The following is a 19,177-nucleotide window of genomic DNA, read 5'->3' as shown; positions in this document are numbered from 1 at the left end:
CCATGGAATTCAAGGAGGATATCTCCCCTGAAACCCTGAACAGGACACAGGTTTGCATTTAAACCAATTTGCCCTTTCAGCCCCTCCTTCCAGGATATTAATGTACTTCCTTCCTCTTCTCAAGGAATAAAAGGGAGGCCTGCATCTAGGCAAGACCTCTTGGAGTGGGTGGGATGCCAGATTCTCCTGTTTGATTCTCCTATTGCAAGCACCGGCTCTGGGAGCTTGTTCTACCTGTTCTGTTTTTCCAGCCCTTATGTTGGATGTTGGAGGAGGAGTCTCTTCAGATAGCTTTAAGGAGATTTTAAATGGAACCGGGCAGGACAAGATCAAGTTTCAGATCTGCTTGAGAGCTGAAACCCATCCATCCTATTTAATGAGGAGAACTTGCAGAAAGCTGGATGCAGGCCTGCTACTATCACAGTCCGAAAAACACATTCCTGCCTTTGGCCGGTCCTCTTTTCCATTTTGGGAAGCTATTTCTGTCAAAAGCAGAGGCTGGCTCTTTCCCAGCCGATCATGTGTATCCACTTGGTTCTCCTTGCAGTGAGCTCAGAAAGCTGAATTTGGCCCGTCCCTTTAATCCTCCTGATAAAAGGCTGATGTCACCAAGAAGGGCTTCTTTTTCTGGCTCTACTGCAGCACCGCACCACAAAGAAAAACAGTGCCGGGCCAAAAACCTGCCAGGAAAGCAGACAAAGTGGCAAGAGATTCTGAAGTTGTCATTAATGCTGATTTGTCCCAATAAGACCTTTCCTTTGTATTTCAACATGCACATTTCTAATGTGGGGACGTCATTCTCAGGAATCATAATTCAGAATAAAGCTGGCTAGAGCTGCCATCGATTGTTTATTGCTTGCTTGTATTTCAGAGATTCAGTTACAGGATGGGGGGGGGGTAGGTGGGAGGAGTGGGCAACTTAGCACCAAAAAAAGATACAAAGATTGTTGCCCTAATTAGATTTTTATTTTCTGATTTGATACAAAGCAAAAAGGAAAAAAATCGCCTTCAGCTCCCTCTTTTCAGGGTAATGTTAAAAATATCATATCTCTCACCCCCAACTGAACCCTGAGGTACTGCTGCAAATGAAGACACAGACAGTAATCATTCAATTGTTTTTTTTTCTCTCTCCACATTTCATTAGATGAGTTTGTTTTAAGAAAGGCTAACTCTAAATGCCAGTACTGCATTGCCTTGTTAACTGTACTGTCAGCCTTGTGAGATAGTTTGAACAAGAAGCACACCCAGCAGTGCTAGCTCTATTAGAATGTTACATTAACAGAATCTTACAAATCTGAAAAGACATCACTCTCCCGTTGCTATTAGAGTCCAAGAAACTACGGAAGGTCTATTCTGAGAAGGTTGCCATGTCCCCATACCTTCTACAAGCCAGTTTCCTCTTATCTGGCTGCTGCCTAGTCTGCAACATTTCCTCCTGTCTCTCAATGTCATTCCCACATACCATTATGTAACATAACAGAATAGTAGAGTTGGGAGGGACCTTGGAGGATTTCTATCTAGTCCAACCGCCTGCTCAAGCAGAAGACCCTCTACCATTTCAGACAAATGATTGCTCAACCTCTACTTAAAAACCTTCAGTGATGGAGCACCCACAACTTCTGAAGGTAAGTCGTTCCACTGATTAATTGTTCTAACGGTCAGGACATTTCTCCTTTCCATCCGTTGCTTCTTGTTCTGCCTTCAGGTGTTCTGGAGAATAGATTCATTCACCACCTCTTCCTTGTGGCAGCCCCTATTGGAACACTGCTATCATGTCACCGCGAGTCCTTCATTTCATTAAACTAGACATACACAATTCCTACAACTTTTCTTCATGTATTTTAGCCTCCCCTAATCATTTTGTTGCTGTTCTTTGCATTCTTTCTAGAGCATACGTCGCATCATGTGATACATTGTGATGTTGTTTGCCTTTGTGGGATGGGTGTGGCCTATGCGTGATGCATCCAGCCTGCGGGCCGCCAGTTTGATACCCCCCTTCTACAGTCTCAACCTATTTTTTATATCATGGCAACCTTATGTACACTGAGATTCCTTCTGCGGGCCGCCGGTTTGATACCCCCCTGCTACAGTCTCAGCCTATTTTTTATATCATGGCAACCTTATATACACTGAGATTCCTTCTGCAAGTATAGCCTGCCAAAATTGTCCCTCCCAGTAAAATTACCATATGCCAAAAGTGGGAACACCATGAGCTGAACATAGCCATCTACTCAATTTTTACATACTCTTAGATTGCCTGTAGGTACCAGTCTCCCCACAAAAGAAACACAAACTCCCCAAAGTGGGTACACCCCAATCCAGTGACCTCATCTGTCTTCTTCCTATGACTCTCAGAAGCCAGTTTTTAACATTACATTATGCCATTTATATAAATCACTGTGATAGCACTCCTGCCTTTGAAATTCTCAGGAGCGTAATGTTATAAAAAATGGGGGTACGAAAAGTACTGTTCTTCCTTTCTTGCCAGATTAAGCCCCAATAAAGCTGATAGCAGGAAAATGTAGGACATATTTCACCTAGCACATACATGAAGTATGGACTTCATAAATATAATGAACATCAACTTGGTTGACTTTACAAGCAGAATTAGGCACATCCCTAGGGAAGATAGCTAGCCAAGCTGACTTCTCATGATCCTGATAGGTCTCATGATTTGGCTATCATCATAATTCATTGCTAGGAATTTGAGAGGGATTCCGTTCTTCTCACAGAGGGTCCAAATGGCCCTTCTGTCAACACAGTATGCTGGACTTTTGGCCTCATTCCACAGGGCTTTTTTGAGGCTCTTCAAATACAGCCGGTTACATTGTACTAAGAGAGGGGATGAGATCATCTCTCCAGAAATGTACCTGTATAATAATAACTGTCCTCGCATAACCATTGTAGTGTTTATATTTATGGAGTTTTAAAGAGGCTAGCAATGAGAAATAATGTGTAAGAAAACAGAATATGAATAACAGGATCAATTATCTTGATCAGTTACACTGCAGAGAATGCCCTAAATTAGGGGTCTTCAAACTTGGCAACTTTAAGACTTGTGGACTTCAACTCCCAGAATTTCCCAACCAGGAGAATTCTGGGAGTTGAAGTGCACAAGTTGACAGGTTTGACAGGTTTGGAGACCCTAGCCCAGACATGTCAAACTTGTGACATCACGTGACATCACACAACGTATCAGGACAGTTTTGCCATTGCCGGCAATGGGGTGAGCACGGCTTCCATGTGATACATCCGGCCCATGGACTAGCAGTTTGACACCCCTCCCGTAGCCTAAATAAAAGGCCAAATGAAATTGCTTCTGGATAAAATAATGTTTTTTTTAGAGGCTATGCCATGTCATCTTTTCCCACTGACTTAAAACACAGAACCATATGCCTAATGTGCTTTGTTTGGTGTAATGTGTTGTTTATAGTATGAAGACTATAAACCATGTTGTATAGTTTAGATGTTGGCTATAACCATGGCTTTTGCCACCGACTTAAAACACAGAACCATATGTCTAATGTGCTTTGTTTGGTGTAATGTGTTGTTTATAGTATGAAGACTATAAACCAGGGGTGTCAAACTCAATTTCACTGAGGGCCGCATCAACATTGCGGTTGCCCTTAAGGGGCCGGGTGGGTATGGCCAGGGTGGGCGTGGCCTACTGGGTGGGCATGGCCAGCTCTACATCATTCGCATCAAGGGTGCCTATGAGGGCCTGGGCAGGAGTGGGACAGATCTCAGGGTCTCTGGCAGAAGAAGGTTCTCTGGGCCAGGGCCAAGGCAGTGGGGGCTGTTCCCTCACTGTTTCCAGGATGGCTTCGCGGGCCACATGAAACCACTTCGTGCGCCGGATCCGGGCCCTGGGCCTTGTGTTTGACATGTCTGCTATAAACCATGTTGTATAGTTTAGATGTTGGCTATAACCAGGGCTTTTTTTCTCATAGAACGCTCAGAATGGCGTTCCAGCACCTTTTTTTTGCAAAAAAAGCTCCCTCTATTGGCTTTAGGAGTAGGCAATCTTGGCCCTTTTTTATGACTCGTGGACTTCAACTCCCAGAAATCCTGAGCCAGCCACACTGAGGGGAAAGAGAGAGGTTTCCAAGCTGAGCCATGTTGGCTCAGGAATTCTGGGAGTTGAAGTCCTTGAGTCATAAAAGAGCCAAGGTTGCCTACCCTGCACTAGAGGACATTAAAATTATTTACAAGGTTACTTCTTTAGGAACTAAACTTTTAGAATCTAAAACAGCTAATTCAAAAAAGCCAACAGGAAAGAACCTCACATTTTTCATCTGCTTCTGTCTTTTGGAAGGTAAAATTAGATAACAAAATAATCTATTTCCTATGTTAACATCTCTGCAATGAAATCAATAAAGGTAACAGGAAAGAAATGAGAAACATTTTTCTTAACGTAATATGTCTAATTTAGCTGATGCTAGGAAAAAATAGTATCTTTTGTACACTCTTGAAAACTATTTTGAATCTATAACCATCTATTACAACTAAACCACTTTAAATTAAACAATTCTTAAGAATGAAATATTTTTAATTTGGACTTTACTTTTACTGTTTGGACTGTTGTGTGTTTTGAAAAATAGATTATTTAGAATCTAGTTATGTTGCACTTCAGTCTTTAAATAATTAACCTACTATATACACAACAATATATGATATTTTTCATGGTGAGCTTAACATCAATAACAACATTTATTAAAAAGGCTAAAATAATTTCTGGTGGTATTATCTGTACATTAAAATTTTGTTTAGTCACAATCTTTCAGTTTTCACATTCTGGACAAGAAGTGGTCATGTATCCTAGCAAAAGATGTTACATATGTGCATAAGTGTAGTCAGTAGCATATACCTTTTTAAAAAATATCAAACATGCAAAGAAACAAAAATAAGTCCAAAATATCTGTATTACATCCAGAAATGCCAACTTTGCAACCAATATTTCTCATCCATAACTATGGCACCCTAAGGATCCCTGATCTCTGGGATCAGTAACACAGCAGGGATTGCTTTTTCCTTCCAGTAACAGATTGCTGGGAAATACCAAACATGGCCTTGAGAATTCCAATGTTTGTTACACATTTTTCTGGATGTGGTTGGAAAGAGCTTGTTTGGCGCCGGGGACCACTGCCACGAGGAACACAGCTCTGGGTCAGGGTTTGGAGCAGCTCCGGGTGGGGGCTCAGCACAGGCCGTGGCGTGGCAACTGTGGGGAAGGGAATCTCCACGGTGGCTGTGGGGAGGGGAATCCCCGTGGCATATGGCTCCAAGTCGCAGGGGCGGGGGTGCAAAGGACGGGCAGCGACGCCATAGCAAGACACCGGCATCACTCCCAGTGACAGCACCTCTGAGTTCCGGCACCTTTTTTTTTTAGAAAAAAAGCACTGGCTATAACCATGGCTTAACCCATAGTGCATGTTAAGCAAACCATCATTTGGCCAGACCACAACTATTTGGTGTGTTGACTACTAGACCAAATGATCCTTCTGGATGAGTATATAAGTGGGAGTTGTTACAACAGAAGTAATGGCAATATAAAAAATACTGGACAAGCAACCAATCATTTCCCCCTCTTTTACTATGACAAAGTAAACTACCTTGAGAAGTTTATCTTACAATAAAATGTGCTGCATTCTGGGTAGCACAACGGTTTTTTGCTATGAGAAGTCCAACATTACTTTTACCACTCAACTCTATAGTTTTCAGAAAATGATAATGCTCCTACTATATTTCAAACAGTTTTTCAAGGGGCAATTTTAACTTTTTTATGTGAAAAAATTAATCACAGTCATCCCATAACCTAGAGATAATACACACTTAGCAAACATACCTTAGTTTGCATCCGTGTTTCATCCAGCCACGTCGTATTAATTCAATAATGTAAACGGATCTATAGATTAATCATAATTTTCCCACTCAAAAGGAGAGTAAAGGGATTTGGCTTGAGTAATATGATGGCTACTCTTTCCGACTTTTAAAGTAACAACAGGCTAAACTAATTTAATTATTGCTGGCACACACGGCTTTTTTTTAAATAGCTGGAAACAATTTAAAAAGCTCTAAAAAGAATGCCTTTCCCCCTTCTATGTGTTCCATGCCACCTACCGGGAAAAAAAATCTTATTTCAAACTTGCTACTTTTTACAACTGACTGCAGCTTTTGGGCTTTCCTTTACGTTTCGCTGGAAGCCTCAGCAACCATGCATGGCATAGATTAAATCAAGGCGACTACAAAGCTTCGGGCTGTATCATTTTCTTGGGAGACCGATGGAGGGGGCGACGACGGAAAGGCTGGGAGAAAAGGGTTTTACTCCAAAAAATAAAAATTCCAACCCTTAGATAAAACCTCCTGCAGATACATTTACAGATCTCTGGATTTTTGTTACATTTAGGAAAAAAAATTTTTTTTAAAAAAATACGCCTCTGTGAACAATATCGCTGAACTTTAATGGGCGTGTGTGTGCTTGTAGTTTATATTAACTCTGGGGCTGAGTTTTCCTTCTTCCACTGTTTTTTTCCCCAGGACACTGACCTAGCCTTTAATTGTTTGGTGATAGGCATGTAAGGGGGAGGGGCGTTACTTGTTTATTGGAACAGCAGTTTTAAAAAAAAAATCAACCTAGGCGAACAGTTTCTAGTCCCCCCTAAGGATGTATCCAAACAGGCAGCCAATCAGCTCTTACACAGCTTTTTCAGCTTGTCTTTTTTAAAGGGACAGTAGCAAACGAGTTATATCACATTTAAAGAGAAAGATACCGACGTGGGGGGAGAGGGGGCAGAGTGAGAGGCTAGAGAGAAAATTCTCCCAGTTCTTAAAAGGGTCTAACTTTAGGCTTCGCCGCTTCGGAAACAGAGAGAAAAAAAAATGAGCCGCAAACAGGCGCCTATACTTCATAAAGATGGAAGGGGGGGCGGGAAATGGTGAGTTATTGTGACAAGGAGCCAAGGCGCCCTTCCTGGGTGCAGGCATAGCCCTTGGCACGTTCATCTCGGAGGTTGTATGATTTATAAGTCGCATATTTAAAAGACCTCCAAAATATATGATTATTGGAAGAAATGCCAAGGATACATCCTTTATCGATTTTTTGCCCCCCTCCCCGGCAAAAACAGTAAAGCGAGCAACAACAACAACAACAAAAAAGAGGGATGGGGAAAATTGATGGGGCTGATTCCATTTGGAAGGGTTTTGACTTAAGTTGACGGTTAACGTGGTGACATTTTCGCTGAACGATTTCAGGAAGAAGAGACTGCGCTACCCCTACTCCGGTCGCAGAAGCCAAAAAGAGCCTGGGAAGACTAAACGAGTTGGGGTGGGGGGTGGGGTGGGGGGGAAAAGAGAGAAATAAACAGCAATATTCCCATTAATGTTTTTTTTATTGAGAACTGAAGTCCCGTGGAGTTCCGCAGGATTCTCTTCCGACCACGCTGTTAATTAATATACGGCGATAGGGCTACCACGAGGCCCCCTTTCCAAAACATTCAATGTTATCCTAGAAACATTTCGGCTGCACTTCCAAAGACACGTCGCCTGGGAGATGAAGCCCCCCCACTGAACGGATCGGGATTTCCGAATAAGACGAGCGGCGCGCGGGCTGTGTGTGTGTGTCTGCGTGTGCGTGTGAATGTGCCCACGGGCACTCTCCTGGAAGCGCTCGGTGGTTCCGCCGAAGAGCACCCGGCGGTGGTGGAAAGAGGCTCGAGCACGGGCAGCGTTTCCCTGGGCCGCGCTGAGCAACAGCCGGGTGGAAGGCAATGAGGGAGAGAAAGTGGAAAGCGGGAGGGCGAGAGGGGAAGGGCAGCCCGGGCGAAGGGGAAGGTGAGCGTCGAGAGGGAAGAGCGAGAGGCAGCTGCGGCTAGGGCAAATGAGGGCTGATGGGGGGGAGGGAGGGGGAGAGAGGGAGCGAGGTGTGCGGTGGCCGGTGAGAACCGGCATGCGGGTTGAGAAGATGGATTGAGAGGCTGGAAGCGGACGCGGGAGGGGGGGGGGAGAGAAAAAGGTGAATCGGGAGGGATGCAAAAAGAGAGCGCCTGGCGCACAGGCTGGGATTAGGGGAGGGTACCTGGGTAGAGGAGAGAGCCGGGTAAGAAAGGCAGCGAGGTCCCCGCTCAGCCCCTAGGCAGCAGCAGGAGGAGGAGGAGGGAGGAGGAGGAGGAGCGGCAGTGGCGAGGGCCCCCCTCCCCGCCGGGAGGGTCCTTTAGGAAGCAGCCCAAGGATGCCTGGCTTTGCCTAACGCCGGCTGGCAGCATCTCCCTTGGTGCCACCTTAAAAGTTTCTCGTCGAGGGCGGAACAGCCCTTCCCCCCGCAGGCCGCCGATTGGCCGGGGAATGTATCCATTGTGGAACGTTGACGCCCGCCGCGTTCTATCCCTAGTGTAGCCACGTTCGGTTGAGCTGGGGGGCAGCCGCGGTGGCGGCAGCGGTAGGAGCAGCTGGGGGAAAGGAGCAGGAGCCGAGGAACAGGGGCAGGGCGATGGGGTCGGGGCCGGGGCTTTGACAGCTGCAACCGGGACGAGCGGGGCGGCCACAGCGGAAGCCAGGGCCGGCTCCAGCGGAGGAAAGGCGCGAGGTTTGGGAGACGGGAAAGCATCGGAGAATCGCAGGCAGCGGCGGCGGCGGCGGCGGCAGCAGCAGCAGCAGCAGCAGCAGCAGCTTTAGTTTCGCCTCTTTCTTACTGCGGACCATGTTCGCTAAAGGCAAAGGCTCGGCGGTGCCCTCGGATGGGCAGGCTCGGGAAAAGTAAGCGCCGAGGCAGCTTGAGGCAACCTCGGGGAACTAGACTCGGCTTTCTCCAGGCGGGCGTTCTTCTCGTTCCTTTATTGTCTTGTGGGGAGTTGGGGCATCTGGAAAGGGGGAAGAGCATGGAGGCTGAGATGGGGGGTGGTGGAGGAGGAGGAGGAGGAGGTGAAGAGTCTCCCCGGTGGGGGGATCTATCTACGCCTTTCGTGCTTCAGGCAACGGGTCTCCCGAGCAAAGGGCGGCGGGTGTAAAAAAAAAACATGATGGAGGAAAGCGTGCAAGCTCGCATCGTCCTTTTGTCTGGCGTGGCTGTCCGTCTGTGCAAGTGGAAAGGGTGAAAGGCTTTGTCCAGACAAGGCGCGTTGGGTTGTCTTCTCCCCCTCGGCCCGCCTCGCTTTCTACCTAAGAGTTTCCAAGTTCGGCAAAAGCGGAGGATTTAGGCGCGCGCGCGCACGGGGACGGGGGTGCGGGAGAGAGAGAGAGAGAGAAACTCCACTGGGATCGAGCTGGCATCCCCAAATTCTTCCGGGAGCCGGTGAAGAGAGGACGCCCTCCGCTCCGCCACCGGCTTGTAACGGGGGTGCGGGACGCTGAATGGCCGGGGCTGCCTTTGGAGAGGATGCGCCCGGCGAAGTTGCATTTTGCGCCCTGCAGTGAGCGGCTCTCAACTTCTCTTTGAGCGGGATGGGGCGCGCTTAGAGGCAGGTCAGGAAGTGGTGCGCCTTCACTTGCCGCGGCTGAAAGCGGGGGGTTCATTCCCTCTTAAGCAAAAAGGGGGGCTCCGGCGTCAAGGGGGAACCCTCTCATTAAGTCGGGCTTATTTTCCTCTCCTTCCCTTCTTTCCTCCCCCCCCCAGCTACTTTTTTTTTTAAAAAAAATAAATCTTGTCTTTTTACAGGTTAGCTTTGTATGTCTACGAATACTTGCTGCACGTAGGAGCACAGAAATCGGCACAGACCTTTTTATCAGAGGTGAGTGACTTTGTTTACTTTTGACCCCTTTCTCCCCCCCCCCTCAAGATAGCCTTTGTTTTCAGAAAGCAGGCACTGTGGCCTCCATTTTGAATTTTTTATCACCTTTTGCCATTTATTGCTAGTTGGCCTCAGAGGCTCTTTTGGGAAGTGGGGGGGGAGCAGCAACAAGAGTGGAAGAAAATGGCATCTGTTTCTTCAGGTCTGTGACCCAAACCCCTCTTTTTATCCTTGGCTGTTCACAGATCCGATGGGAAAAAAACATCACACTAGGAGAACCTCCTGGGTTTTTACATTCATGGTGGTGGTGAGTGTTGCATTTTTTTTTAAAAAGAAAAACTTCTGTGTTAAAAGTTCTTTATTTAACTAATTGGAAGTGTTGGGGAGGGAAGATTATCCCAAGCAAACGATTTGGTTTGAGTCTGGGGTAAGCTTGTTTCTTCAGCCTAGGTATGGTAGAAGTTACTTTAAAAAGTATTGAAGAGAATCTTGGGAACAATATTGTAGATTTTTTTTTATTTCTTGTATCCTCCACACACATACATGCATACATGCATACATGTGTGTATGTATACTCTGTATATATACTTTGTGTGTGCACACGCGTTATAAAAATAAATGAAGGTTTCTTATTGTCAAAAGGTTATTTACTGATGTTTTAAGAACGTGGAATATTTATGGATATAAAATGCATTGTTCTTCAGCTTAGCTTTTCATTGGGGACTAGTATTTTGTAGATGGTGCCTTTTCAGAATGTTTAATTGGGAAAAGAAATCTGGTGTCTAGGTTATCAGCTCCATTTTTAAAAGTTTGAGCTATGTTGCCAATTTTCCTTTAAACTTGTTCCTAAATTATTGGATAGTGAGATTTCCCATTGTGAGTATAGAAGTATGATAAAGTATACTGGACAAGTTCAGCATGACTGAAGCAGTTATGCAACTTGTAGCATGATGTTGAGCAATAGAAATATTTCAAACCTCCTGGTCTAGATCTTCTTGAATGTAAATCCTATTGATTCCAGGAAGAGTTCCTTTCATCTATTATAGTTAGTTATAGATGAATAATTATATTCATCTAATGTTAGTGCTGCTACCAAAATATATACCTTGTTATGAGATTGGCACCTAAGACCGATAAATATTTGAGGGACACATGTTGCTTCCATAGCCCAATTTTCTGATGATGCTTTGAATGATAGAATGTAAGTTATAGGGCCACATTTATCTCAATTAACAGACTACTTTTTACATAGTTAACTGTGCTTATGGAATTTGTCCCATTTTCTGAATTTGCATGATACATAAAATTGGCCTGCTAGGAACAGGAATAGCAAAGTTTCATGAGGTTTTCTTCCTTCTGGTGTGTAACTTAAATATTTTTGTGGAAAAGACAGGCTAGGCTGTCAGTTGCCCCATGTTGATGCTCTTGGGACTGTTTCCCAATTTAATTTCATATTTGGCCTTCTTGCAGAGCATTGCTTAATTCACTCACTATTGGGGATAGCTTGAGTTGAAAATAAAGTCTTAGCACCTGGAATCTTTGGTACATGAGGGACAATAATAACACTGGATACTTGTTTGTTGTTTTTTTTTACTTATTTGCTGGAAGGCCAAAGCTATGTCTGTAACCCACCTTTCTTTCAAGGACCTCCAGATGGCATATCTGCTTTTCCTTTCCTCCTTCTGCTCACTTTGATAAATTTGAGATAGGTTAGGCTGAGAAATAATAAGGAACCATGTGTGCTTAACAAGTAACTGGGTGTGTTAACCTGAGTTGATTAGTACTAGTTATGTTCATATTAGAGTGTGTAAAGTTTATGTAAATTAGCATTTTTATATAGTGGATGCATTCTGAATTTTATTAGCTCTTTATAATGGCAATGTTTACGTGTGCCTGTTTCAAGACAGAAGAGGAATCAATGTTGTATTGAATGCATGGCCTTGACCGTCAAACAGAAACAGCTGCAAGGGATTGCAATCCACTTTAGGAGAAAGCTGCAGATGTGGAGTGGGACATGATCAGATTTAATAAAGTAGTAGGACAACTTGAACTGGCCCATAGTTTATTTCTAGCAGCAAGGTGATTAAAAGCAACATTCAGTAGATCCATATACAAACTTCTGCAATGAATTGATTGCAGTGGGAAATAATGCAGTGTAGTCTAACTCTGGCACAGGAAACTTAACTTTTTAATATTGGGGGAAAAGAGAAGTAAAGCATAGAAAAGTAACCATTGAAACAGAGTTGATAGGTTATTAAAGCGGGGAATCTTTACTGTATATTAAAACCTTGTGTATGTAAATAGGTATCTTGTGTCTCTGTTGTTGAAGGTAAAAGTCTCAAGTGGAACTAAAGTGCTATGTTCACTGCTCCTTGAATAAAGATTGAACAAGATTGAGAAATGCCTTTGTTCCTGAACTACAAACTCATTTGGATAAACCACTGTATGTCTGGGGATGTGTACTGCATATGTATTAATAACTAGTTCTGTCTTGCTTTCTTTTTATAGTGTATTTTGGGACCTTTACTGCGCAGCTCCTGAAAGGCGAGATACTTGTGAACACTCAAGCGAAGCAAAAGCCTTTCATGATTACGTGAGTAAAAAAAGTTATCCCTTGGTTAATAAACTGATTGCTACAGTTATTCCAAAGCAAATGCAACTAGATTGGGAGAGAAAAGGGTGTTACCACTGTCATTTTGATGATGTTTGAATATTGTTTTATAAAGTCACAGCTATGTGAATCCAGTTCAGTGGCTTTCCTTGAAGGCTTTAAGGTGGAGCTTATTGATCTGTTTACAGAGTCATGTGTCCTCCTAGGAGCACAGAGGATAAGGAGAAGGAAAGAGATGCTATTTATCATGAGGAAAAATCTAATGTGCAAACTTTTGACATAGAGGCCTCCATTTGAACATGGTATACTTCTTTCTTTAGAAAGAATTTTTAAAAATCTTCAAGGCCTGTGAGTATTTAAGAATTTACCAGAATGCTGCTGTGCAGTGTAATCCTGTGCATTTTTTTATTCATAAGTGAATCCTATTGTGTTAAGTGGGGCTATCCCTCCCTAAGTATGCATAGAATTGCAGCCTCAGGAGAGCCAATAGCTTCTGTTCCAGATAGCAATATGAAGATTTTTTCCCCCTTTCCCTCAAGACTGCAATGCAGACTTCATTATTTCTTTAATTTTTAATAGGTGTGGGGATGACCAAACTAGCTGCAAAAGGAAATTTTCAAGAGGCGTAGGTGATGCATTCAGATGTTGACCCTAAAAGGCATACCTTGGTTTTCTCCTCTGTTGTCATATGAAGCCATAAATGGTTTCTTACCTGGAATTAAATAATTGGTATTTGTGAATTGACTGGAGATTCAGAAAGTGAACTTGTCTAGAGCAGTGTGTTCTCATAGCCCGAGGAGGAGAACACAATATGATTATCCTATTGGATGGGACATTGTCCCAAATGAACTGTCCCAGATAAACTTTTGACTTGTCATCTTATCTGATGTGTTGGTCTCCGGCTTACCTGTAATGGCAGAAGACATCATTCCCAAGAACATGTCCGAGTGTTTAAGGCAGGGGTAGGCAACCTCGGCTCTTTTATGACTCATGGACTTCAACTCCCAGAATTCCTGAGCCAGCTATGCTGGCTCAGGATTTCTGGGAGTTGAAGTCCAAGGGCTTTTCAAAGGGAAAGAAAAAGTTAAAGTAGATTTATCAGCAAGTTAAATAAGTTGACTGTTATGCAATTCAAGAAATTGGAGAGTGTGGGGGAATTGAGTGTGGCATGTAGTTGACAACAGTTTCATTTAAAAAGCGGTACGTACTTGGAAGGAGGACTCACTAGTTTCAGTCACTTTTGTGTCTGAGTTATAAGTTAAGGATCCTGTAGAAACTGCTTTGTAATCTCTAGTGACATCCATAGAATTTCCTTAATCCTATGGTTCTTTCTTCCTCTGATTCTCCAGGAAAGGGCTTCTTGGAAAGAACTGCCTAATTCATAAACTTTCATGGCTGAAGTTGGAGAATCCTTGCAGGTTATTCAAAGTAACTAGCAGGGATCCCAGTGATCATAGATGCAATGAGTTTTGGTATGCTTTGAAAAACACCCTTTGGGGGGGGGGGGAAACGCAGTTCGATTGACTTTGATAGCTGTAATTTAACCCTTCCTGATGCACCTACCTGGAGAATATCACATTATCTCTTAGAAAAATTATGGATATTTAGCCTTATTTTCTCTCTTCTTTCTGACAAAGTTCCTAGAGGGACTGTTGTGTTCAGCAGAGAATAGCCTTAGAAGTTATTTTTCTGATTTTTTTTTTATGCAGAAACAGTAGCTTTCATTTAAAAGAAGTGTGCCGCTGCTGCAATGACATGTGCTAATTAACAGCCTGGGTCCTGTTTTAAAATAAATAGTGACACTCAACTTAGCCCTCAATCTTTTGAAAAATGTGCTTTGGTTTGCAACCTATGTTTCTCCCCCACAGAGAGAAATTTCCTGAGAAGGGAAGAAGAAAGTGATTAAAACATGTACTTAGATACATTTATCTTGCTGATTAGAAAAATACTGTCTCTTGAAGTGTCTCATCTCAGTCAAAAGAGAAGACATGGGAACCTAGAAGGATTCACACAAAAAACCTATACATGCTAGGGATGGGAAGAGGGAAATCAGTCTGAGAATGCCAGAACAAATAGTGAATTTGTAAACCAATATATAATGTATATCTAACTTTGACAGACAGGATAGTCTATTAGTGATATTCTTTTTTTGAACAGAAGATGCTAGTAGGTTTCTGATCAATAATAGAAGAAAACCCAATAGGAGGCAAAAATGAAGGGAGTCTCTCCTCTTCTTGCCTTCTGTGGCTCTAGAGTTCACAGCTCATGGCCAGGCTGGCTAGGAATTTGATGATGATTATCTCAGCACGCTTGGTGGATGTAATGTTGAGGAAGGCTGGCATAAGGTATAGAGTTGTAGCGCTGGCATGCAAAATTCAGTAATGCTACATTAGCAGCAGCCTTATAATAGTGTCTGAGGATTTACTGTATTTAGAGAAATTAATCTTTTTTAGCTTGGTAATAATTCTAATAATAGGCCAGAGTGTATTAGATGATTCACATAAACTTCTTTAGTACATGTTGCTTTAAGCTTACAGCAAATAGATACAATCCTCATTGAGGTTTTTAAAATTCTCAGTGGAAATACAGTTTTGTAACACTTCTAAGTACTTTACGTTTTTAGACTTTGTTTCCTGTTCTCATCCTTTCGCTATACTATTTGTTTTTAAAAGTCCTCTTGATCACAAAATAGATGGTTAATATGTATTTTCATAACTGTATTGGCTTTGGTTATTGATATTTCAGGCAGTAAAGATGTTTTTACCTCTCTCTAGAATTAATACTTTCCAACAAGCAATATGCAGCATGCTTGCCATTATATACCAACTGGAGTCTAGTAGTATGTGAGTTTATCTCTCTGTGTGTATTGATACACAGACTTTCTCAAGCAAGGTATAATGCAAGGAGCATGTTAAAAACCTTGCCATGTGCTTTATAGTTGCTGTGTCCACATAGACAGGCCAATACATTGGAGTTTTGTTTCCATCTGCTGTAAATTATTTTCAGCATTCTTCTGCTTTTACAGAAATAGTATTCCTTTGGTATGTGAGGGCACAAAGATGAAAAGGCAGTTTCTGGTGAATGGGACAAGCATGATGAGATTTATAATCCCAGGCTATTCTTCTCCTAGGGAAGTTGGATCAGGTTTCAACTGTGGGTGGTTCTTGCCAATGTCCGGCAAATCAGAACCTTGGATTACAAGGTAGTTACTTATTGGCCTGACATGTAGCCAGGATCTTTTCCCCCATATGCTCTTTACCTGTAACACCATAAGGTGGTAGGTAGAATAAGTGCTGTGCCTTCTGAATTATCAGTGAGTGAAGATCCATTCAGGTTTCTAATCATCTGAGAAAACAGTTGGTTGCATGGTTTGGAATGGCAGAAGATGGGACTTTGAAAGGACACTTGATGTGAAAGATGGGCTAGCAGCTGTTGCTGCTTATGCTCTTAAAAAAAGCATTTTTACAAGTTGGAAAGGTTTTGCTGTGCATGTGGATGTGGTCAAACTAAACAGCTATTATAGGTTGATGGACAAAAGCCCGGGATGGTTAATTGCTATTCAGTTACTTCTGTACAAAGGCATGGTTCCCAGTGTAAAGATTTATCTTTCAGGTGTTTGCAGAGTTCTCTACTACGCTAGAGACCATTGATCAAGAGAATCACCTGGCAGAAGACAAAAAGGAACGTGCTTAAAAAGCGAGAGAAATCCTAATGCTTTCTGCGCGAAAGATAGACATTCTGGGTATATTAAAATGCACTGGAAATCTGGCCTCTCTTCTTTGCATGCATCTTTCCCATTGTTTATAGTTGAGGTGTGGTTACTTGAATGCTTAAGAAGCAAATCTCTCCAGATCAGTAGGCCTGGGGAATACATCCTTCAAAGAATGGGAAATCATGCTTCATTAGAGGCTTCTATAACAGGACTTGCATGCTGTGTAACTTCCATTTCATTTCCCAGTATAACTATATGATAATAGAAGCAGCAGGAGCAACAAGCAATTTCCCCAAAGAACATTTTTATTTTTATTTTTTTTTTAAAAAAACCCAACAATGAGCTTGAGGTTGGTTTTTGCATGCACGTGTCTTGTTCATAAGACTTCTCAGATCATTGACCTGTACTGATTTAAGAATTTTTCTGATTGAGATGCAAGGAGCGCTAGGAGGAAAAGCACCAGCTAAATAAACCACATACCAAACGAATGGGAAGTCAGTATGTTTTGGAGAAAAACCTCTTTCGCTCTTCCTTTGTAAATGGAAAGCGATATTTTTTTTAAAAAGAATCTTTGCACTTCATTGTATCTGCTTGCTACAGGCAGGAGAATCTGGGAACAGGTTTTCCTACAGGTAGAAATCTAGATGTCGCAAGGATAAAGTGTGGCTGAGCAAAGAAATCCATGCCCACTTATTCGGTCAGGATGCTTCCATCATCTTAGAATCAGACCCAGAAAAGTTCCCGATTGCCCAGTTAATTATACAAAAATAACTCTAATATGTGTTTGGATTAATTTAAATGTTTGGAAAACACACCTTATAAACTTTTTGCATAAAACAAAGTGAAGTTTTTGATATGTTTTTGATGAATAGGAAAAAAAATGGATTATGGAAAAATAGGGAAGTTATGCTGTAACCAGAGAGTAAGAGGTAAATTTATATGTATACGTATAACTGTTGGAAAGAAATTACTTCTTTCTTTTTTGCCCCTATACTTTTGGCGTTGGCTTTTTTCTCTTGTCCTTCTTCTAAATTATTAGTTTCTGTTACTTTTTATCTTTCTTTATTAAAATCTTTATAATAAAGTTATATGGGGGAAAATCCACATTGGTTAGTTATTAAAATGTAAGAGTAATTTGAAGTTTGCAGTGATACACCCCTTTTTAATATTTAGGTCCATTTATCTCAGTATCTTACAGTAGCGCAGAGATGGGGAAGGAAAAAAAACCCTCTAGTGTTTTTGATGTGGTATTTCAGTGATCTGTGATTTGCAAAATTGTGAGTGAGTGGTGGGTGGGTGAGTTGGGGAGACCCAGAGTCCAAAATGTGCTTTCAATTTCAGTGTTTCTGTATATTTGTTTTCCAAAAGAAAATGCTGCACTTTCTCTGGAGGTTTTACTACTGTTGGCACGGTTGCCTTGTTTCTGGGCACACTCGTGAGCACACTCGTACTCGTATTACATTGTGGTAGCATTGCCAGACACTCTTGTTCCCGGTTTTATTGTGCATCTTCTGAGCTAGTGAGCTACAAAGGGATTGTACAGCATGACAGGGAATTTCAACTACCACGTTATCTTGGAATTGGCCGATTGATGATTGCAGTTCACCGTTTCAACACTCTGAAAGCCAATACAATTTGAGTTAGCTGTGATGACTGCCAGTTTAAATACCGCAGTGAATTTCTGTCAAATAGCTAATACACAGAATGGGGAATTGCAGAAAACTTGATCACTAGAACCAATTTAGTCGATTTTGGCCTCCAGCTACAGAAAATGAACTTAAATCTAGTTGACTGTCGCTACGTAGTTTTTGTGGCATTATTCTGTCTGCACAGGCTCCTCAGAGTGGAACTTTTGAGAGACGGCACAAAAATTCAAAACTGGTGTCGACAGATGATATTTTCACTTGTGCAGCGGGGTAGAGGTTTCCAGAAGTAGCTGCCTTTTGAGCAGTATGTGTCTTATAAAATGTATGTTAGGAATTTCTAAAGTCTTTATTTTAAATGTTTATATATTTATATATATTTAAAAAAATGAAAATCAAGGCCTTTTAGATACAAGTGTAGAATGCGTTAAAGCAGCAGCCTGTTTGTTACATAGATTGGGAGATGTGTTGGAAGTGGAATCTGCCTACTACTGGGCTCTGCAAAATAGCATTTAAAAGAAATTAGACATCGCTGCCTTTTTAAAAATCCTTCCTCCCTATGTTTTATATCGGAAAAGTTAATTATAATATAAATAATTCCTTGCAAAAGCAGTAGGTGTGACATAAATATTTTTTTTCTACATGATTTAACTTTAATTGCCAGGAGAACGTGACAAGAATTGCATTCTTCACAATGGTTCTTCCCCCGCCATGACATGAAACACGCATGCATTTCCGATTCTCATAGCTGTCATAACTCTGGAGATCGGTTTCAGTTGAAAATAGTATGATAGTCTGGCAATTAACAAGTGCTGTGTTAATTCCATTTACTAAGAGCGGATATCAGCGACTAGGTATGCGCAAAGCCTCCCACACCAGGAATAATAGATTTTTGAACTCCCCTATCAGCAGTAAGCATTGCTTTGCTTAAGCATGCTCTTGGATATGGTTTCTCCATTCCCATTTCAGCACTGCCAAAGAGCTTTTGTACCTTTTTCAACTCAGAATGATATATGTGTTCATCTGGTGGAGTGAGGTGTTGTGTGCTAGCTGCTTTACCAATAAAGAAATGGTACAGGGGGGAAAAATGTGGAAAAGTGTTTTAAGTGGATATTCAGTTTTAAACCTGGTACAGATGCTATGTGGGAGTCGAAGGTGCAAACTGGTAACTCCGTTCTTATAAACAGTTGCAGAGTTTGCAATTAAAATAGCCTTTCTCCTTGGGTAAACATAATTTCTGCGTTTAAATGGTCATGCCATTATTTACGTTGAAATGCTGTAGCTTGTTTACGGCTTAAATAGGACCCCTCTTAGGAATAACTCTAGGAACTTTCTCTGAGTTTCTTCCTATCCTGTCTTTCAACCTTATAAGATTTTTAAGGGGGTGAACAACCCCTTCTACATCTGGATAACTTGTGGATTAACATCATGCTTAAACTGGCCTTACTTAGGCTGAAATCAGAGGAGCCAGGGCTTTTTTTCTCATAGA

The 19,177-nt window shown here is 42.2% G+C and overlaps 1 protein-coding gene across 1 annotated transcript in view; it reads left to right on the top strand.

Moving 5' to 3' along the window:
- Positions 1–8,376: 8,376 nt before the first annotated feature.
- SSBP3 (single stranded DNA binding protein 3) overlaps positions 8,377–19,177 on the top strand; it is a 211,561-nt gene continuing 200,760 nt past the window's right edge. Inside the window, 4 exon segments of the mRNA XM_081322283.1 lie at positions 8,377–8,751; positions 9,650–9,722; positions 9,968–10,029; positions 12,231–12,315. Of these exon segments, the coding sequence (XP_081178409.1) occupies positions 8,696–8,751; positions 9,650–9,722; positions 9,968–10,029; positions 12,231–12,315 (276 nt within the window). The 5' untranslated portion in view covers positions 8,377–8,695.

The sequence above is a fragment of the Vipera berus genome (genome assembly GCF_964194415.1).
Source record: "Vipera berus genome assembly, chromosome: 3".
In the NCBI taxonomy this organism is placed as follows: Eukaryota; Metazoa; Chordata; class Lepidosauria; order Squamata; family Viperidae; genus Vipera; species Vipera berus.
The sequence above is the reverse complement of the archived record's forward strand: the minus strand, read 5'-3'. Positions and strand labels throughout refer to the sequence as shown.